We start from the raw sequence: 20,594 nt of genomic DNA, 5'->3' as shown, positions 1-20,594 counted from the left end.
TGGCACAGCGGGGCGGTGAGCCCCCCCCTTCTAAGCAGGGGAAGTGGGTGGTCGCCCCGCCTCCCCTTCTCTCTCCACCCCTTCTCTCTCCACCCCTTCTGTGTCCTCCGTTCCCCTTTGGGGTGGCCTCGGCGTGCAAAATGTCTTGGCGCAGTACTGGCCGGGCCCTCCGGGCGCTGCTGCTGCAGACGCTCGCCCCGGCCGCTCCTCTCACGCCCCGGGGACCGGCTGCCTCCTACGGGTAAAAAAAACCACAGCCGTTTCCTTTCCCCGCTTCCCCTTGTCCCTCCCCTCCGCCCTGGGCTTGCGGAAGGTGACATTTGACAGGCCGGGGTGGGTGTTCCCGGACGGAAGTAGGGGGTTGGGGAGGAGGGAGGACGGGCAAGGCAGGAGTGACAGGGCGGGGTGACAAGGTGGGGGACTCTGGTAGCAGCCTGAGGTGCTTGTGCCTGCGGCTAGGCGGGGAGGTTCGTCTCGCTTGGAGATAAGAGCCTTTTCTAATTCTCAGCCGCTTTCCCTGTGCTGCCAGGAGCCGTGCAAGCAGCGATCCGCTCCCCTTTTTCGTCAGTGTTCGCAATTCTTGCCCTCTGCGAGTCCATTTTCCCCCTGCAAGGCAGGAGGTGTTGCTGACCACCCCGCTTCTCTGCCACCTGCCAATAAGGCGTTTACCAGAGGTCGCCGAGGTTGCAAGCAGAGTATATGTATATACATTATGCATACGTAATATGTATAACACTGCTTATTCTGCAAATCCTGTTAAGGAAAATGGACGTAAAACCGTTCTTTTTTTTTAGCCCACGCAGATATTAAGTTGTATTGTAGCACAGCTGGAAGAGAAAGGTAGTTCCCAGGTTCAGTGGCTCATACAGAGTATGAGGTGAAGTACGAGACATGCCTACCCTGCATCTGTACTGTCTTGGTAAGCTTAGGCAGTATGTTTACAGTGCTTCTCAAAGAAATGTATAAACCTTAACGCTACTAATTCAGTAACAAAATAGTGAGTTGTTTTGTTTTAACATAATTTCTGAGTATGGTAACACATGGAAAATGCAGTCTTCATGAAAACTTGACAAATGTGATACCATCGTGCTGAAAAGCATACTAAGGTGATTGCAGACTCTCAGAACCTTCGTGTAGGGAAAACCAAATATGTTTTAGGCATATCCGGTTTCTCAGTACTTAAAAAAAACAACAAAACAACTCATTTTTCCTTAGTCCAGAAAGTATTGAAAATACTTTTGAAACTCCTAGATTTTATTGGACTTTACACTGAAGCACAATCCAAGAATAGAAAAGCATCACAAACTCAGCAGAGTTCTCAAGTCCCCAGTGTTAATCATTAATCCTAAAAAAATGTAGAACTGTGTAAAAAAATCTAGCATCTGAATCAGGAAAGCAGTATGTACACCCTTTGTCTACATATTGGTAACCTTTTAGAAAAAAACAAACAAAAAATCCAGGATTGTGATTGTTTCAGTTTTGTTCAAAACTGGAAGTGTTTTTGACAATGACTAATCATAAGTAAAAAAAAAAAACAACACATATTTCTGTAAAAATTAGAAAATGCAAGTGCTCATTTGCTGTAGTAAAATCTCTGATAAAATAATCCATTGAAATGAGTACCAAACAACAAACAGACCAAAATGTTTTATAAGTGGTCTAAGTCAGATATTCAAAAAAGGGGGTAAGAAGACCATCTGAATGCTACATTCAGAACTCAAGTTGTGAAGTATAGAGCCACATCAGGTATGATATATGGACTTAAGGTTTAAGTAACAAAAAAACTAATCACTTGAATCACTTTTCCTCACAGAGTGGTTTGGGTTGGAAGGGACCTTAAAGAACCCCTAGTTCCAACCCCCTGCCATGGGCAGGGACACCTCGCACCAGCTCAGGTTGCTCCAAGCCCCATCCAACCTGGCCTTGAACACTTTAGGAAAGGGGCAGCCACAGCTTCCCTGGGCAACCTGTGCCAGTGTCTCAACAACCTCACAATGAAGAATTTTTTCCTTGTATCTAACTTAAATTTCCCCTCTTCCAGTTTAATGCCATTCCCCCCTGACCTGTCACTACATTCCCTTGTAAAAAGTCCTCCAGATTTCCTGTAGGCCCTTTCATGTACTTGATGGCCACGACTCAGGAAAACTCACTGAAGTTGTAACAATAAGTTTCTTTGAACTGTGTCTTGTCACAAATCTGTGTTTGTACTCCAGTTCTTAAATCGCATCAGCACAGGTAGGAAGATCTGATCCTATAATGCAAAGTCACAGTTAAGCATGTGGCATGACTAGCTGTGCTATGTCAAGCAATATTTTATGTAAAATCCAAATGGCTTTGTGTTGAACAGGTTCTGTTCTTTGGCTGCCACTTAGGTACTGGGAACCTGAGCTCACAAGCTACTGTTAATTTTCATTTTCCTTATGAGGTTCATGAGGAACCATAATAATAGATTGTGGTTTCTTTGCCAGATGGAGAAGCTCAATTTAGTAATTACAAGGTGAATAGCAGCCTTTCCAAAAGTTATGCTTTGACAGAATGAGGTTTTTCCTCTCTAACATATTTCTCTCAACACAATTCTGTAGCTGTGTAGAGCTGCTTTTATATTCCCCTTATTTTATAATCTAGAATTGTTTGGGGTTTTTTCTCTCCTTTAGCTTAGAGTAGTTTAACTACATTTGTGAAATCACAAATATTACATAGTGGTCACAACTGAATACTTTTCTGCTCCTGACAAATTTCTTATTTAGTTTTCTTCGCACATGTGAAAGGCAAGTGACCCACTAATAAGCATCATTAACATCTAGAAAAAGTGGTTATTCTGTATTCCTTGAATGATCATGTAATAATAAGAATTAACTGAATGTTTTCTTATTTCTCTGCCCTTCCCCCATCCCTAGTACTTCGGTAAAATCTGCTAAAATCCAAGTGAATGGAGTCCATCTGCATTATCAGCAAACAGGAGAAGGAAGCCATGCAGTTCTTCTGCTTCCCGGAATGCTAGGTCTGGAGATTTTTGTCTTATCTTTGTAGAGCAACCACCTCTTTCACCATCTGGTCTCAAGCTAGAGTTCAAAAAACTATTTTGAAATATGGTCAACAACTGATTATGGAGCACTGTCATTTGAAAAATTGCTACACATATAAATGTTAGGAAAAGGCAGAGTTATTGCAACCAGTTTGCTGTTTGTAAGGATTTCATTTATCTCACCAGGCACTTTCTATGCAATATCTGAACTTGTGTAATTGTCACTCACACTTTTCAACTTAACTGTGCAAAGTTGTCCAGCACAGGTGGCAAATAGCTGCACAGGGTACACAGTAATCGGGGAGAAAAATCAGGTCACCTATATTCATTATATAGGCTGAATTATGCATTCCTTTTTAGAAATCAGGTGTATTCCAATTTAATTAATAGATACAATGCAGCGCTTGCAGTTTATTACAATAGCAAAAAAGACAGTTTTTTCTTAAAAATGTACTTCTATGTTTTGGTTATTCAGGGCAACATCATTAAGATTCTCAATAGCTTTTTTGACATGGACAGCAGATTCTGCTTGCTAAGTGGTATCTGTCCATCAAGATCACTGCTTTTGATAATATTTTTTAAAAATAATTTTGAAATTTGAAATCAACCTTTCTTCTCTGGGTTTTTTCAGTTCTAAAGTACCAATCAGACTTAGTAGTAGTTATGGCAGTCTGTCAGTAGGACCATTACTGTGCTCAGAGTTGAATGCATGCTGAACTGAGTTGCTGGATCAAGATGATAGAATGTCAAGAACTGAAGAGCAGGAAACATTTGTTGTTCTTGACAGCAACATTTTTTAGTCTTTGTGAAGTGGTTCTTTCTTTCAAGGAATTCTCAAGAGGAGGATGGAAAATTAATGCAAAGTTTGCTCTAGTAGGCATATGCTTTAACCTACACATTCTAAATAGCTTTTTAAAATAGTAATCCTGTTGCCAATGCCAGCTCCTTAAATAGAAATAATGTATTTCTTCAGTTTTGATATTATCATTCTACATTTCTATTGTATGCATTACAGCTAGTGTTTTTACAAACAGTAATAGGGTTACTATCTTTACCTTATGGTTTAATATTTTGGGAAAACTTGTGAGAGTGAATTTTACATTCTGTCAGATACTTCTGCCAATATTTATACCAATAATGAGGTTTTCAGTGTTATTGTATACTGCATTCAGTATTAACAGACATACGTATGCTGTGGCAACAAGATCAGTGCCTTTAGGTCAGTAGAATTAATTAGTTTCTAGACTATTTGTAAACTACATTAAAACAAAAGTATTGCTTCTCTTGCTGACTGGAAAAATACTAAGAAATCCAGGAAAATGTGTTCAGATTTGCTCTCAGCCTTGTGTATTGTTTAAAATTATAGTATGACAAGTGTGTGCATATAGTGTAGAGTTTCATACAAAGCCTACATAAGAATACATGGTAAATATTAATCAGGTTGCACTGCTATTCTTCAAACATTATATTTTGCTTCTGAATCTAGTTAGTAATTGGTGTTGCAATAGATCATGTCAGGATGTAGTCAGATTATCATAGCATGCTAGATAGAGCCTTTTTATAATTTAAACCAGTTGATGGTATAGAAAGAGGTATCTGAGGACATATTTCACCAAGTACACAAACCAAAATCCTAAGTGCCCTGAAACAGCCTTTTTGTAATACAACAATGGATGGCTAAGTTGCTATTTGTTTTCCATCATTTGAATAAAACACATTAAATCTGAACTGGTTTTAATCAAGTAGCATGTGATACTGTTACTACATGACCATTACGCAAATAGGAATAAATAGTCTTACCTTCATGCTACTGTTCATATAGAGCTTAGTGCAATAGTGTGCAGTAATTTCCTTAATCCTTTGAAGTTCTGATCCATGAATAAAAAAAAAAAAAACACAAAAAAAACAAACAAGAAAAAAACTCTTCTACATCAGGAAAATTGCTGCATTTGACTTATTTTGGTAATGCACATCTTAGAAAAATCAAAATTTTGTTTTGGGCTTTTTTGTCACTACTGTCTCCTCAGGCAGTGAAGTATTTAAAGCTCAGCTTTAAGCACCATTAGTAACACTCATATAAGTGTTTTATTGAATAAGATCAAGTGTGTTACACAGCACATTTCACCTACAAATTTGTAGCTTGAGTCAGTATATTCCTCAAATTTCAGTTTCATCTGGGCTGTCCAGATAAACAGAAATGACCATGCTAGTGCTTTAAATCTCTTAAAGATATATCCCTGCCTAGGTAACTAAGTTTAAGATTCCGTATTAAAGCATCTGTTTAAAGTAAGGTTTTTTTTAAGCTTACAGAGCAAACCAGTTATGATAGGCATGAGTATTTTGGAGGCAGTTCTGAAGATTCTTATTGTGGTACATCCTGTCTAAGAGTTGCAATGCTTAGTTACAATTAGAGCTAAAATGTACTTCAGTTGATGGATAACCTCTTTTTCAGAATTAGGACACTACTTTTCCAAGTTTCTATTTAGTGCATGTATACTATGTATGTTTTACCATGGTGGTTACTTGAAAAACTGTGATGTTTCAGGGAGTGGTCAAACTGATTTTGGACCACAGCTTAAGTCCATGAATAAGCAACTTTTCACAATTGTTGCTTGGGATCCTCGGGGATATGGACAGTCCATTCCTCCACCTCGAGATTTTCCTCCAGATTTCTTTGAGAGAGATGCAAAAGATGCTGTGGATCTTATGCAGGTAAATTTATCTTGGGATACGTATTTTAAAATATAGTTATATTATATATATGCAAAAGCTGTTTTCCTTAAATGTTGTGCAGTAAAAAGTTAACCTGCTAAGCAGGTTGTTTCCAGCAGTCATCGCGTTAGCAAAAGAACAAAGGTTTAAAACTGGGCCATGATGAAACTGAGCATGATTTAAACTGGGATGATTTAAAACTGGGCAGATGAACACTATTCTGGGAAATATATTCTTCCATTTCTTCTGCAATATACATAAAGCTTCAGCAATGGGAATTAATTATAAAGCAGTATGTTTTTATTCCAAAACCCTGCCATAAGATGTTTGCAGCCAAGAATCATGTAAGTTTAGTTAAAGTATATATAAAAACTGACGTCTGTGCTAAGTGGTTTAACTGAGGAGATTACAGTAATGATAGTTTCTTAGAAAATTTTCTAGATAATACAGTCTTGGCACTTTGCCTTGAGCAACTCATTTCAAGAAACTTATTTCTAAAAATTAACATGATACTTTTCATTTCACAACATATTACTCAATAATTTGTGTGGGAAATCAAAGGATTCCTGTGATCATAGCAGATCTTAATAACTAATACAGCTGCTGTGGTTATAAAGAATATGACCTAAAGCTGCTATTACTTCTCCATCTTGCAGAAATTTTTATTTAAAATGTGTTTATATGTTCTTCTTTTACTACATCCTGGAAGTGCTAACAGTATTTTCTGGCTTAGTTTTATATAATATTTTGGTTTTCTTACGTTAAGCTATACAGTGGTTTTGGCCACGTTAAGGAAGTTGGCAAAGCATTAAAATTCCAAAAATATGAGAAGATTCAGAGAGTCACTCCAACTGTGTTTCTGTAATAAGTAGTAACCTTGCAGAAACCCATTTGAAAATGGAAATGCAGCCTTCTTGGAGCATTCTGTGCAGCAAAACAAAAGAAGTCTGACAGCAGAATCAGGATTAAGACAGTTCTGCCCTCTAACCATAAAACCAATCTCTTTGTACTGCAAATCACCATTTTTTCCTGCTACACTAGCAAAGCAAATAAAGATGCTGCCCTGTATAGGTGACAAAATTTCAGTATAAATGGTTGTTGCCCCCTTTCCTGCCTCTGTCCAAATACTAATAAATGCAAAATAGAAAGCAGAGCTGTCCCCAGATAGAATGTAGCCAGGGTCCAGTCAAACATGACAGCAGTGTACCAATCTCTAAATCTGCCAAAAGAAATGAGTTGTAGCATCCTGGGGTTTTTTAAAGATGTTTATTGATACAAGTATATAATGACAAATTACTAAAATCTTTCCAAGCATGGGTAACTTCCTTTTATTTTAGCATGCATATAAAGGATTGCACAAATCTCAAGGAATCATTCCAACTAGGATTTCCAGAATAAGTAATAACACCCTCAGAGGGCTTTATACGATCTATGGATTACATACATCATCTGACCTACCCTCAGCCAGAAAACCTATCTGTATACATGAGCCTTCAGAACCTTTATTCTAGGGTGCATTCAGATTCTGGTACCTGTTCTGTAGCTGTGAGTACTGCAAAGTTTCTGTGCCATAACAAAAGCTGAAATTCTGCAGAGTATTTAGCACCTTGATGCAGGTGACACTGCTCTGTATGTGTTCTGTGAAAGGGTTTTCTTGAAAGAAAAGAATTATAATGCAAATAAGTCCACTGTGTTGCATTCCACCTCAATATCTAACAGCAAGGGCCAGTAGCATTAAAACAATCATTATGTAAATAATTCGTGTTGACATTTAAGTGGTTCTTACTCCTCAGAGTTCCTGTCCCAGTGAAGAGATGGGCTTGGGCTTCTCCAACTTTTTGTAGATCAATTGCAACCCTTACTCGCTGTGTCCTTGCTATAATATTCACTGTTGCAAATTATTTATGTCGCAGCACCTGTGATCACTTGATTGCATTTAACATAAGCCTGGGTGGAGAAGGAGATTTCCAAAGGGATTTTGTTCACTTACAAGGTGAAGGCAGCACAAAATCACCCACAGAATTAATCTGTGCAACCAGCTCTCAGGTTATTGCTCATGTTAGGTAGAGGCCTATACTCTAAGTCGTTCAAGACTGAGGCAAGTACACATGCATACCGTATCCAACCATTTTTTTGCATTTGTTTTTGGGTGGTTGGGGGTTTTTGGTGGTTTTTTTGTTTTTTTTTAGAAGGCTGTAAAGGGTAAATAAAATTCCTCTTGCTGGAAAGGCATCCTGAGACATCCCAAAGAATATATCAAGATAATGGCTAGCAAACAAGAGAAATACTGGAGGCTAAATAGATATCAGATGAGGCATTGACAAATAACATTGCATGAAGTACAAAAATTTTAATCAGCTATTTCACCCATCAGCCAACTTTGTGATCCATATTTTGCTACTGGTAATAAAGGAACAGCAGCAGCAAAAACTTAAGCTTTACAAGCACTGCTCAACTCCTGGAACTTGCAAGGTCAGCAATAATCCTTCAGCAGCATGATACTGAAAAATTGGTTACAGATAACTACTTTTTCATCCAAGGCCAACTTATGATCAGCTGCTAAAATTCAGTATTTTCTTTTCTTGTTGTCAGCTCTTCCTTTACGTGTCCTTTTCTTTCCCCTACCCTGTTTCTTTTCTGTTTAGTAATCATAGCTTAGCAGAGGAGAATCTAATATTGAGCAAGAATATAGTGAACCTAATACCAAAGAAGAAGCCAAAATCAGAAAAGCCTGATAGAAGTAGAAGTTTGCTAGGTGTTGAGTTGCCTGATAGAATTATGCAACATTTGAGCATGGAGTTTACGAGTAGCCTAGAAATTATTTTTCTCTCCCTGCAGTTGTTTCTCTCATTGCCTGTATTTTTACATTCTTCTGTCCAAAGAAAAGAGGCCTGGTCTTCCAACGACAAAACACCAAGAACCAAAACAACTTGTTATTTTTTTCCCTCCAAAAGTAAAACACCTTTCGTAATCAGATATAAAAGGCAGTAATTTCTGGGGGAAAACAGAACAAAAAAGCCCTTTGAAGCCTTTATGTTTGTTTGTGAAAGTTCAGAAACTGAGACTTCTGTTTGCAAAACTGCAAATACTGCTTATCTACTGAATTTGACCCCTGTTATAACCTTCTGATATATTTGTCCCTGAATGCTTTTACCTTTCCCATCCTTTGCCCGCTGAATGTTAGACACACTAAAACCTGTGTACCCTGCTGGTACCCCCTGCCACAGATTGTGGTGTATGTGAAAATAAGAGTTTCAAGTTCTAGTGGAAAGTATTGCCAGTCAGACTGAACTAAGGTCTTGGCTGTCATAATTTTTGCCCTCAATCTTCCTTTTCAAGAAAGAGGAATTTCATTATTAATGTTTGATTTAGAACTCACCACAAAGTAACATTTAAAGTGTACACTTAAAAGCTTCAGAAAATGTGAAATAAGCACCAAGATTTGAAACAATCATATAGCAAATACTTAAGTATTTTTTGGCTTCTACTGAGCAGACATTTTTTTAAATTCCTCTAGCATCAGTAAATTAGATCACTGGATTCCAGTTTTCAAATCTTAAAATTTTATTTTTCTGAAGTTCATCTTGGCCTTGGATTACCTAGCATCCCAGACTATAAGCTAACATTACACCAAGAGAAACTACAGATCTCAACACCATCATGCTCTCAGAAGGTCTTTACTCTCTGTTGTAAATAAATACATCTTAATTTCAAGAGGGCTTTTTAAATGCAGCAAGAATCTAATATGGCTACTGCTGGTTTCATTAAATAATTGCAGTAGTTGGCAGGGCAAGTATAATTTATTGTTTTCTAATATATGACCTTTTCCTAAGTATTTTTATGTTTAGCAGGAAAATTATATTTTGTAATTATGAAAGCCAACCATAGTTAAACTATGTAGTGTTGTATCTAAATATGTACAGTTAATTTTCAGGAAAAAGTTAATATTTTTGTTAAACCAGCGGATTATTTGCATTTAACTTTCTTGTACAAACCAAGGCACTGAAATTTAAGAAGTTCTCTTTGTTGGGGTGGAGTGATGGTGGAATCACAGCACTCATTGCAGCTGCAAAGTATCCAACTCTTATCCACAAGCTGGTTGTCTGGGGAGCAAACGCCAGCGTTACTCAAGAGGATGTGAAAATTTATAATGGTATGTACAAACTGAATATCATAACCTAAAAGAACTTTTTTTTATTTCTTCTTGACCTAAGAAACTAGTCATGTAACTCAGTAGAGCCAAGTTGGAGCTAAGTGCAGACAGTTGAGGACACGGCAAACCCAAAGGAGCAGGACAAAAAAATCACCAAATTGCTAAGTATAGAGATGGATTAAAGTTATAGTGAGAAGCTAGCTACTAATTCAGGAGTAATTGTAGGAGTAATACAATAGAATTTTTGTCAAGTCCTTAAAAACTTATGCTGCTAAAAACCATGAGGTACAATAGCTTAACAGCAATTTTCAGAAATTTTGTTTCATGTAACAAATTCATATAAATTACTTCTAAATAATACCATAGACCCCAGCCTTGATTACTTTCTCACATCTTGCACAATCTTTAAATAAAAGAAAAATCACTGGGATAGCACATAACAGTTTTTGCCTCCTATATAATGCATAGAGTAAGAAAACAAGCAAATAACTTGCATTTGATTTCAGGAAGCAAATGAATCACTCAAGTAAGCATTCCAGGATGTCTTACTAATTTGCATTCCTTTAACACTGATTATTGTGGCTACAAAACTTTGCAAAATAAAAAAACAGGGGGTTTCTTATCTTTTCCATTCACATGAAATGGAATCTGATCATTTGTCACTCTGAAAGAAAGTAGCAACACCTGCTAATGAGCTCAGAAAGAGACCATGTTTTCTTTTGAATTTAGAAGTTAAAAGAGTTAATCATGCAGGGTCTCAACAAATGTAACCTAACATAGTTTGGTTTTAGTGATTGGAGTCTGAGTTATACCAGCTCTGAAATCTGATTGCCTGGCTTCAACTAAATTACGTGTATATATTGCATGTGTGTAGTTACCTTCACCAATGCTAAAGCACTTTCATTGGTGGTAGCAGAAGTGCATTTTTTAGTTGAGTAAGCAAAGTGCTTTTTAGGCCTGTAAGCGCTGTTTTATTTCATTACACACTTTTAAATTTATAAAGTTATATACTATATTATATATATTACATAGTTATGAATTGCAAATTAGTATTAGCAGAAAGTCCGAAATGCTAAAAAAAAAAAATTAATTAAAACAAAGAAGTCTTACTTTGTACAGAGCACCCACAGCAGTGCTGGTGTTTGGTCTCTTCATGGACTGGGGCTTTCAGTGTCTCTCTCTAGGTGATAGAGCTCAGAGAGTAGCAGCACAAGTCTTCTTCAGTTAGCTCATTGATGCATCTCAGCTGCAATGAAGGGTTGGGTAGGAGAGAAAAGTCTTTATTTGTTATCTATCCCCTTTCAATATTGCCTTTTCTCCTTTTATTCTTCTTAACTTAAAGCCAGCCACAAAGATAAAGCAGTAGATTCTGTAAGGGCAACAGCTGTTCAATGACAACTAACCTGGGGTGAGCAAACTCATTTTAAATCAGATGGTGTTAAGAAGACTTTCATGCTTAGGGAGCCTTGCTTATTTGGTTGGGCAGGTTCTGTCTGTTAATTAATACCTCATTCCTTTCTTCCCTTAATTCTCATTTCAAACTAATTAAAAGCTTTTCTAGTGGTATATATTGCTGTTTAATGATGTCTCAGGTTCTTCTGCTGCACTAACATTGTTTTGGGCTGTCAATACAAAGCTGTACAGCTGAAATATAATTTAGTGAAAGTCACCTTGTGGGTATCTGGTTTGTGAGCAATACGGAAAACTTTAGGGGAAAATAAAAAGGTACATTTTATAAGTAAATAACGAGAATGTCAGATTATTTGTACAGCTTTAGCCTGTCTGCCATGAGTCACCTGGCTCTACTAAATAGAGTTGTTTGTTTTTCTGTAAGACTGTGGCAAATGTACCATGATGTCAGCCTGCTGGAATGCCTTAGTAAGAGCTTCCTTCCTCAAAATACCAGTAGGAGCCATGGAAGAACTTCCATCCATGAGCCAAAGCAAAAGGCTGAAGGATCTGAAAAAGAATTGCCAGTTCTGGCACACTATTGTAAAACAGTCCTCTTTTTATATACCAGGTACCTTCTTGAGCTCCTCTTCTGCAAGCCCTTCAGAAAGAAATACCAAAACTTTTAGAACTGTGTCCTTGGGTTATTATTTTTCTTCTGTTGTTCCTTGTGACCCTAATAACACGATGGTCTTCTGCAATTTGGAAAGACCCCGGCAGAGACCATAAAACTACCTTTTTTTATGTCCTTTCCATGCTAAGAATTGTTTAAAACCATTCAGTGCAGTTTCAAGTTTGAAATACTTATCTGTGGTCTGGTTTGAAAACTTACTCCTATTAGGTGTTGACAGTACAGGGTTTTATCTTGTTGCTGGAAAGGGCATAACATAGTTCACTGTTATTTCATGCAGGCATCCGAGATGTTTCGAAATGGAGTGAAAAGGTCAAGAAACCACTGGAAGAGATGTATGGGCATAAGTACTTTGCAAAAACCTGTGAGGCTTGGGTAGATGGAATATCTCGTTTTGCTGAAAAATCAGATGGTAAGGCTTTTGCAATGTTAAACTGAAGCAATTATAGTAGCAGACAGTTCTGGATATAAACAGTACTCCTAGCAGCCAGTAAAGGAAGGACTCTGCATAAAAGCTGGGTCTGACTCACTCATGATTAAAGCAATTACTTTGCAGATGGTTCACAGAACCACCAAGGTACAGGAGGAAAACACATCTATGTGAAGCATTAGCTGATGAGTTCCTCCTCTTGTTCCACCACAAAGCATTATTAAATCATTGCTTTTGTGCTGAATAAAAAGGAGGGATTTAGATCAAGTTTTTTTCTCTTATCTCAGTGTCAAAAGATTACCTCTTGGTGACATTTTTAAGATATACCCAAAGTGAGGTGTATTCATTCTAGTTTCTGCAAATGGCAGCTGAAGCATTATTTCAAAACTAGCAGCATATAATGGGGTGGGGTTTTTTAATAAAAAAAGGAAGTTCAGATTTTAGGAACTCATAAGTAACAAAACATGTTTAAAAACAATATTGACATAGCCTGGGTGTTTAAAATCCAAAAATGATAATTTAACTAGACAATGTAATAATTATTAAATGTTTATCTCAGAGGATTTCTTCAATTAACCTACAAAGGTTAATTTGTACTACAAAGACTTCTGACACCAAGGATACATTGAATAATAACCTGAAGTTCTGTTTAAGTTCAGAGGAAAATTGCTTTTAATTAACCTGAACACATTAAGTCCTAAATAAACATATAGTGTATGAAATGAGGAGTCTGCAGTTCTCTTACATACATTTTCCTGTAGCTCTCATAATAGAAGACAGAAGATTAAATGTGTTAGGATGCAGCAGGTACTACAAGGAAAATACTCTTTCATTTTGTATTTCTCCCATAAAATACCAGCAATATGGTACTAGAATTTCTTACAGTAGAGAGATGTAACAACTTATGATCTGATTTTATTTTACCCTTCCTAGATTACACCTCCTTAAAACTAATTTATTCTTAAGCCCAAAGCTCAGGCTGGTGAAACTCTGCTGTTACATCCTTTTACTACATGCACACACCATGAAGTGGAGTGACTGTGAAAAAGAACACACTTGGAGACATGTAACAAGGAACTGAATTATTCTTAAATGCTTTAACAGGGTCAGATATTGGGAGAAGCCTAACATTTCCTAAAAAGATGAGCTGCACCAGACTGCAGTTCTTTCCCAGGAGTAGGTCAAGAGGGGCAATGTTGAACACAAGAAGACCTCCTTTGAATTAAACACTCTGCAAAAAAATATTAATGTCAAAAGCAAGTAAATGGGCTAATAAAAGCCATCAGAGGTGAAAGGAGGACAGCAAAACATCTATTGGTTAAAAACAACTCAAGTTTTTTTGAGAAATAAGATTATTTGCCCTAAATGGGACAGCTTTTAGTGTGAAAACCTATAAGAACTGTATTTTCAGAAGATGCCAACACTCAGTGAAACTGAATAAGCTACAGGATGCTGAAACCATGAAGATTCTTTTATCTGTTCTGTGTTGTTGGAGTAAATATAATCTTGTGGTTATGGTACAAAACAGTTTTAAGACCTGGAAAGTAGGAAATAATAGTTTGACTGCCAAATATGTCTGTAGGTAAGTAACTTAAATTTGTTATTTTTTCTGAAAAACAATGCAAGTTTTAAATGTTCTAAATGAAGATATTTAGCTGGCAGAACAGCAAACCAAGACTGTATAAAGAACCAAACAATTGGAAAAGACTGTGAAACAATGTGCTTTATTGGTGTGATTATAAGGTGTGAGTGTTAGCTGTATGGCTGCTGGTAGCTGTAAGGATACATGCTCAAACATACATGGAACATAAAGCTCATATATGTGTATGAGTATATTTTGCACACAGAATCTCTTACATGGGATGTTGGGCAAAGAGTTTGTAAACTGGTTTACCAAGGGCTGAGGAAAAAAAGAAGGGGGGAAAGGGAAGATTCTCTAAGAAAAAGCATTAAAATTCCTTCTACTGAAATTAAAACTGATGAGCGTAAAATTAGTCTTCAGTTTTTATAAGGTGAATGGGCAGGGAGAATAACATCTAAACAGGTCTAGTATAAATTGTAATTAGTGCTTATTCCATGCAGGCAGCGAAGGGTTGCAAAGTTGGAAGGGCATGAATATAACCTAAATACACTTGTTGCTAAAAGTAGCAAATCTTTCAACTTGGCCTTGTAACCAGTGTAACAAAATGTAGCATAAATGTGAAGGACACAAGCATCTAAGCTGTAATCAAAGCCAGGAAAGAGATGTGTTTGCTTTGAACTAACAAAGCCTGGTGGAAATGTGGGACAGAAGTACTTCATTTGCTCTGTTCATTTGTGCTAAATAATGAAGCAAATTTCAGTGAAGTAACATCCACAAGGAGAGGCAATAGCTAGATCCCCGTGAAGTTCACAGACCTTTACAAAAGCAGTTTCAGTCTTTCATATTATTGTAAAATGAAATGTGACCTTCATTAATTTTCTCCCTAGGTAGTATCTGCCAAGAGTTGCTGCCAGATATTAGATGTCCCACATTTATAATTCACGGTGAGAAAGACCCTTTGGTTCCCCAAGCTCACGCAGAATACATTCACAAGCATATCAAAGGCTCTCGGTAAGTTATGTGATGTACTATTTATAAACCATTGTTGAAGAAATGGTTTAAACCCACAGTAAAAAAATATATATATATATATATATATATATATATATATATTTGGATAAGTTTTCCCTGCCACAGACAGAGCTATTCTAAACGTCCCTAGCAAGTTACAATGCAAAAGGTTTAGCTGGGCCTTTCTTGCAAAATAAAAAGTATAAATATTTTCATAAACTCCTTCCTAAAAGTTCTCCAAGAGAAACCAAGCATGGTCCTTTTCCACTTTCTAATTCATGGACAGAACCATTCCCTAACATTTACAGAAGCAAGCAATTTTTTTCTTTCTAATAGCCATTACATAAGACTCATTTCTGTCTTATGAGAGACGTCCCATTTGATAGTGAGTTTGTGGGCTGTGAATGGAGATTCTCAGTTCTCAGAAAGCACAAGATACACCAATGTTTGCTTGACTCACCTTGTTGATGTGAACAATCACATCAATGATTTTGCTTTTCCAACTGTTGAGTGAATTTTCAGTGTTTTTAAGAAAAGCAGAATGAGAAAAAATGTACAACTATGCTCAGAGATATTTCTTTATAAACAAGAAAAATCTTGGGGCACCATATGCTTCATCTGGTATCTCCAGAAATGCTTCCAATAAAAAGCTAGAATTTCACCACCTGAATTTTCTTCATAGACTAACACAAATTAGAGCTTTATTACTACTTAATAACAGACTGTGCTGATTAACACTTAATAAAAAAATGGAGAGAACTAAGCCCATTTTTATGAATGCAGAGTGTGGGGAACTGTTCCATTGGTGTCATCTTTGTGAAAAAAAATGAGTGATATATTTACCTCAAAGTCAGCTCCAGCTCTTCTTAGAAATGCACTATACCACAGGAAAGATGAGGACAAGAGAACTTCCTGACAATCACATGCAGGTGTTTTATTCCATTTCTGATAGTTACATGCCCTGCTCAGAATACCCATCATCCTTTTAGGTTTTGCTGAGCTCTGAAACTCTCCTGATGCTGACTTAGGCAAGTCCTCACAGAATCTGTTAGCTTCTCTTTGGAAAACAAGCAAAGGAGAAAACAGTGTTAGAAGTTGCTATGCAATAAAATGTGAAGAAGCTTGTTCCATGTCTTATCGAGTTGCAAAGTAGAAAAAGCTTTTACTGATTTTACTGCAGATACATTGCTTGTTTGTCTCATAGTGAGCAAATTCTGTATTTGCATGGCCTGGGTAGAGCTAGCTAGCATTACACTGGCCAAACAGCAGTAGCTAACAGCATTCACAGTCCTATAGGTTTCTGCACCTGTGTGCTGCTTGGTCTTTGAAGAAACAAACTTAATAAAATTCACAGAAGTGCTAGAAGAACTGGGTATGTTCACACCCTACAGCTGGTTTCCCAAGACTGGTCACCACCAAAAGAAGAAAGACATGAAAGTTTGTTCTGAGCTTAGTTTATCCTGCCCAAAGCGGTTCATTTAGTATGCTTGTTGCTTCAACTGTGTCTCTGGTTCATATTCAGAATTACATACGTAGGGATAGTACTTAAGTTACTTTGGTTCTGCACTTGGGTAACCAAGAGCAAGAAAAAGGCAACAAGTATTTTAATTACTTATACTCACAGAATACATAATCAGTGTCTGATGATTTTTTTTTCCCTCTTTTCAGGTTGCTTCTGATGCCAAAAGCAAAGCATAACCTACACCTGCGTTTTGCAGAAGACTTCAACAGACAAGTGGAAGAATTCCTACGCTGACTTAAACTGTAAAAAAAAGTTAGAGGAGTTTGACCTTGCCTGGTTTGGGAATTCTAATTGACTTTCCATTTTCATTCAAGTTAGAGGTAGGTTTGAGCTGTGTAAGAAAAAAAACATGAAAAATATTTGCATGAGAAGCATGAACTTTGTGAATATGTAAGTGTCGGTGCATCAGGGTGCACTCCTGTGCTGCAGGATATGTCTTTAAATTTACATCTTGCCACATGGACCAAATACATGTCCTATGTCCAGTAGAGGTGTTAAGAAAGACAGAAAACATGATCTAGAATACATGCCTTTATGTGCTCTTAACAATAAACAAAAACATTGGAATAACTGGGATTCAGAACCGTTACACTGAGAAATCCATCAAAGTTACAAATGCTGAGAGGATAACTGGGCACACGGTTTCTAGAAAACATGCTTCACCACCACTGTCAGAAGTCATCCAGTACACATGCCTGCTTTACAAAAGTTCTTTTGATACCAGGGGACTTTACGCCTCATCCTCCTCTCCTTCTTCTTCAAATTCCCCCTGCTCATCAGCAGTGGCATCCTGGTACTGCTGGTATTCAGAGACCAGGTCATTCATGTTGCTCTCGGCCTCCGTGAACTCCATTTCATCCATGCCCTCGCCGGTGTACCAGTGCAAGAAAGCCTTGCGCCGGAACATGGCCGTGAACTGCTCCGAGATCCTCTTGAAGAGCTCCTGGATGGCTGTGCTGTTGCCAATGAAGGTGGCGGACATCTTGAGGCCCCGCGGAGGGATGTCGCAGACGGCCGTCTTCACGTTGTTGGGGATCCACTCCACGAAGTAGCTGCTGTTCTTGTTCTGCACGTTGAGCATCTGCTCGTCCACCTCCTTCATGGACATGCGGCCCCGGAAGATGGCAGCCACCGTCAGGTAGCGACCGTGGCGGGGGTCGCAGGCGGCCATCATGTTCTTGGAGTCGAACATCTGCTGCGTCAGCTCGGGCACGGTCAGGGCCCGGTACTGCTGGCTGCCGCGGCTGGTGAGGGGGGCGAAGCCCGGCATGAAGAAGTGCAGCCGGGGGAAAGGCACCATGTTGACCGCCAGCTTGCGCAGGTCGGCGTTCAGCTGGCCGGGGAAGCGAAGGCAGGTGGTGACGCCGCTCATGGTGGCCGACACCAGGTGGTTGAGGTCTCCGTACGTGGGAGTGGTCAGCTTCAGGGTGCGGAAGCAAATGTCGTACAGGGCCTCGTTGTCGATGCAGTAGGTCTCATCCGTGTTCTCCACCAGCTGGTGCACAGAGAGGGTGGCGTTGTAGGGCTCCACCACCGTGTCCGACACCTTGGGGGAGGGCATGACGCTGAAGGTGTTCATGATGCGGTCGGGGTACTCCTCGCGGATCTTGCTGATGAGGAGGGTGCCCATCCCAGAGCCCGTGCCGCCGCCCAACGAGTGGGTCAGCTGGAAGCCCTGCAGGCAGTCGCAGCTCTCCGACTCCTTCCTCACCACATCCAGGACAGAGTCCACCAGCTCGGCACCTTCCGTGTAGTGCCCCTTGGCCCAGTTGTTGCCAGCCCCGCTCTGACCTAGAGGGCAGACCAGAAGGGAGGGGCCACGTTAGCATCACGGGGAGGAAGGAACACAGCTCATCCCGCCCCATGGCTTCACCCTTCCATCCCTTCACCCTTCGCTTCCATCCCCACTGAGCTGTTGGGATTCAGGTCCCACGGGTCACTGGAACGCTTGCTTGCCAACCTTTCCTGTGCACGGAGCTCCCACTGCAGGACACCTCCACCCCTCACTCACTCACTCACCAAAGACAAAGTTGTCAGGACGGAAGATCTGTCCAAAGGGGCCGGAGCGAACAGAGTCCATTGTGCCAGGCTCCAGGTCCACCAAGATTGCCCGGGGGACATATTTGTTACCTGCAGGAGGAACCAGCACCAGAGTTAGAGCCCTGCAGAATCAGTGCCACAGGAGCACAGCACGGCTCCCACCCGCCTCCCCGCATTTCACTGGAGAGACGTGCTGTCTCTATCGAGACTGCTGTGTTATCAGAGCCATTCTGAGAACAAAGCTCTCTCAGAGGCATCACTGGCAGATGACAGCTCTTGCTGAGGGATTTTTCCAGTCTCAATGAAGTGGCAAGTCTGCCCTATTTATTTAAGGACGTCTGAGGACACAGACACACTTACCTGCAGCTTCATTGTAGTAGACATTGATCCTCTCCAGCTGCAGGTCGCTGTCCCCGTGGTAGCTGCCCGTGGGGTCGATGCCGTGCTCATCGCTGATCACCTCCCAGAACTAGAGGAAGTTTTTGGAAAAGGGCAATCATTAACCACAGCTGGCCAGTGCCAATCACACACCCCAGCGCCGCCTGTGCATGCCGGGCCCCCGGCCACTCCCAGGCATGGCAGAGCAGCTGCCTGGGAGGAAGGTGAGGCAGGGCAGAGGGACTTCCCTGGCCGCAGCAGCTGAATTAGCAGAGGGGTGACAGGCATCTGAAGAACCGAATTTCATGTTAAGTATTTTATAGCGTGTATCCAAAGGATAGTGGTCCCCAGGTATCTCAATTTGGTGGCCTCCCATTGTCTAGCTGGGGCTTACGACCCTATATCCTCTACAAGAAGATGGCAGCACCTCCAGAACCCTGGGGAGGGTTCTCCGTAGCACTGAAACATCGCTCGTTCCCTCCCTCTGGAGCCGGCGCCGTGGCTGCAGAGGGGCGAGGCAGCGAGGTGGGTACTGCGGGGGCTGCCCGCAAGGAAGGTGGGGCAGCGACGAACCGGAGCTCAGGCACATACCGGCCAGCGCCCGGAGGCAGGGAGAGGGGAGCCGGAGGCGCGATAGCTTAGCAAGCCACGGGCCGTTTCTCATACCGGGATGGAGCTGCGTGCGACCCCGGGGCCCGGCACCGGGAAGCGCCCACCCCCCTCCCCGCACCGGCCCGTACCTTGGCGCCGATCTGGTTGCCGCACTGCCCGGCCTGGATGTGCACGATCTCACGCATGGTGCCGGTGCCCGAGGCTGCCGCTCTGACGACGTCTCCGCTGGTGCCGGTGCTGTTACCGCCGCCCTTTCCTCCGCCCGTAGCGGCGGCCGCGCCCCGGTTCCGCGCCTTAAATCGGGCGCCGATCCCCTCCCCGCCGGTGACGTCGTGGGGGGAACAGCTCGCGGCCAATGGGGCGGGGGGCGGGGCTGCGGCATTGTCTGAACCTGGGTCCGGGTCCCGGTCCGGGTTCAATGGGCTGGAAGGGCCCACCTGCAGCCGGCGGGAAGGTGAGGCGGTAGAGGCGCGTCCCGGGCTGGAAATATAATGATGAGACCTCCCAGGCTCACTCCTCCTGCCACAACCTGTGGGAGTTCAGTCCCTGACTTCTGTTCCACAGCAGCGCAGCGTGCACTGCGCCGATTTATTAGCACCCCCAAGCCCATGTTTCTACCTCCGGACTCTCAAATGGCGTTTCAGTAGATTTAAAGTGCAAGCATCCTCTGCCTGTAGCTCACGCACCTGAAACAAGACGGGACTGAGTGGCGACGAGAGAGGTCACAGCCCCTTTCAAGCAGCGCAGACCCCCTCTCAGATTATGCTGCCAAACCTGTATGTGGGGCAATAATTTCAGGAACACAGAGGACTGGAGTGAAACTTCATGCTGCTGCTGAAGAATGGCTTTTTTTCTGGACGTGACAGCAGTTTGAATGCTTCTAGGAGTGGGGCATCTTCTTTGGTATAAGTGAAATTATGTTCTGTCTTACCAGACACCTACCATACACCTAGTTTTGGAAGATTTTGGATCCTCCTCCCCCCAGAATCTCTGCTCGTTCCCACGTAGAAATAAACTGAGCTGTAAGTACGTGGCAGATGACTGAGGGA

The 20,594-nt window shown here is 40.8% G+C and overlaps 2 protein-coding genes across 2 annotated transcripts; one reads left to right on the top strand and one right to left on the bottom strand.

Moving 5' to 3' along the window:
* The first annotated feature begins 86 nt into the window (after nt 1–86).
* On the top strand, nt 87–17,091 carry BPHL (biphenyl hydrolase like). Its single transcript, XM_030446506.1, has 7 exons — nt 87–241; nt 2,898–3,001; nt 5,571–5,737; nt 9,737–9,890; nt 12,251–12,382; nt 14,870–14,993; nt 16,662–17,091. Exons 1-7 carry the CDS (start codon nt 141–143, stop codon nt 16,747–16,749), a joined length of 870 nt encoding a protein of 289 aa, XP_030302366.1. The 5' UTR covers nt 87–140; the 3' UTR covers nt 16,750–17,091.
* Nucleotides 17,032–19,812, bottom strand: LOC115597778 (tubulin beta-1 chain). The gene is made up of 4 exons (XM_030446504.1): nt 19,674–19,812; nt 18,916–19,024; nt 18,535–18,645; nt 17,032–18,306 (listed from the first exon to the last, which is right to left on the bottom strand). Exons 1-4 carry the CDS (start codon nt 19,728–19,730, stop codon nt 17,246–17,248), a joined length of 1,338 nt encoding a protein of 445 aa, XP_030302364.1. The 5' UTR covers nt 19,731–19,812; the 3' UTR covers nt 17,032–17,245.
* Nucleotides 19,813–20,594: the final 782 nt, after the last annotated feature.

Source organism: Calypte anna, chromosome 2 (genome assembly GCF_003957555.1).
Source record: "Calypte anna isolate BGI_N300 chromosome 2, bCalAnn1_v1.p, whole genome shotgun sequence".
Taxonomy (NCBI): Eukaryota; Metazoa; Chordata; class Aves; order Apodiformes; family Trochilidae; genus Calypte; species Calypte anna.
This window is presented reverse-complemented; position numbering and strand designations above follow the sequence as displayed.

What these genes read in the sequence shown, in the direction of transcription:
- BPHL (XM_030446506.1), top strand. Translation starts at nt 141, where the DNA reads ATGTCTTGGCGCAGTACTGGCCGGGCCCTCCGGGCGCTGCTGCTGCAG. An exon ending in GGACCGGCTGCCTCCTACGG is followed by an intron (nt 242 to 2,897) that starts GTAAAAAAAACC and finishes CCCCATCCCTAG; the next exon opens with TACTTCGGTAAAATCTGCTA. An exon ending in AAGCATATCAAAGGCTCTCG is followed by an intron (nt 14,994 to 16,661) that starts GTAAGTTATGTG and finishes CCCTCTTTTCAG; the next exon opens with GTTGCTTCTGATGCCAAAAG.
- LOC115597778 (XM_030446504.1), bottom strand. Translation starts at nt 19,730, where the DNA reads ATGCGTGAGATCGTGCACATCCAGGCCGGGCAGTGCGGCAACCAGATC. An exon ending in GCAACCAGATCGGCGCCAAG is followed by an intron (nt 19,025 to 19,673) that starts GTACGGGCCGGT and finishes AACTTCCTCTAG; the next exon opens with TTCTGGGAGGTGATCAGCGA. An exon ending in CTACTACAATGAAGCTGCAG is followed by an intron (nt 18,646 to 18,915) that starts GTAAGTGTGTCT and finishes TTCCTCCTGCAG; the next exon opens with GTAACAAATATGTCCCCCGG.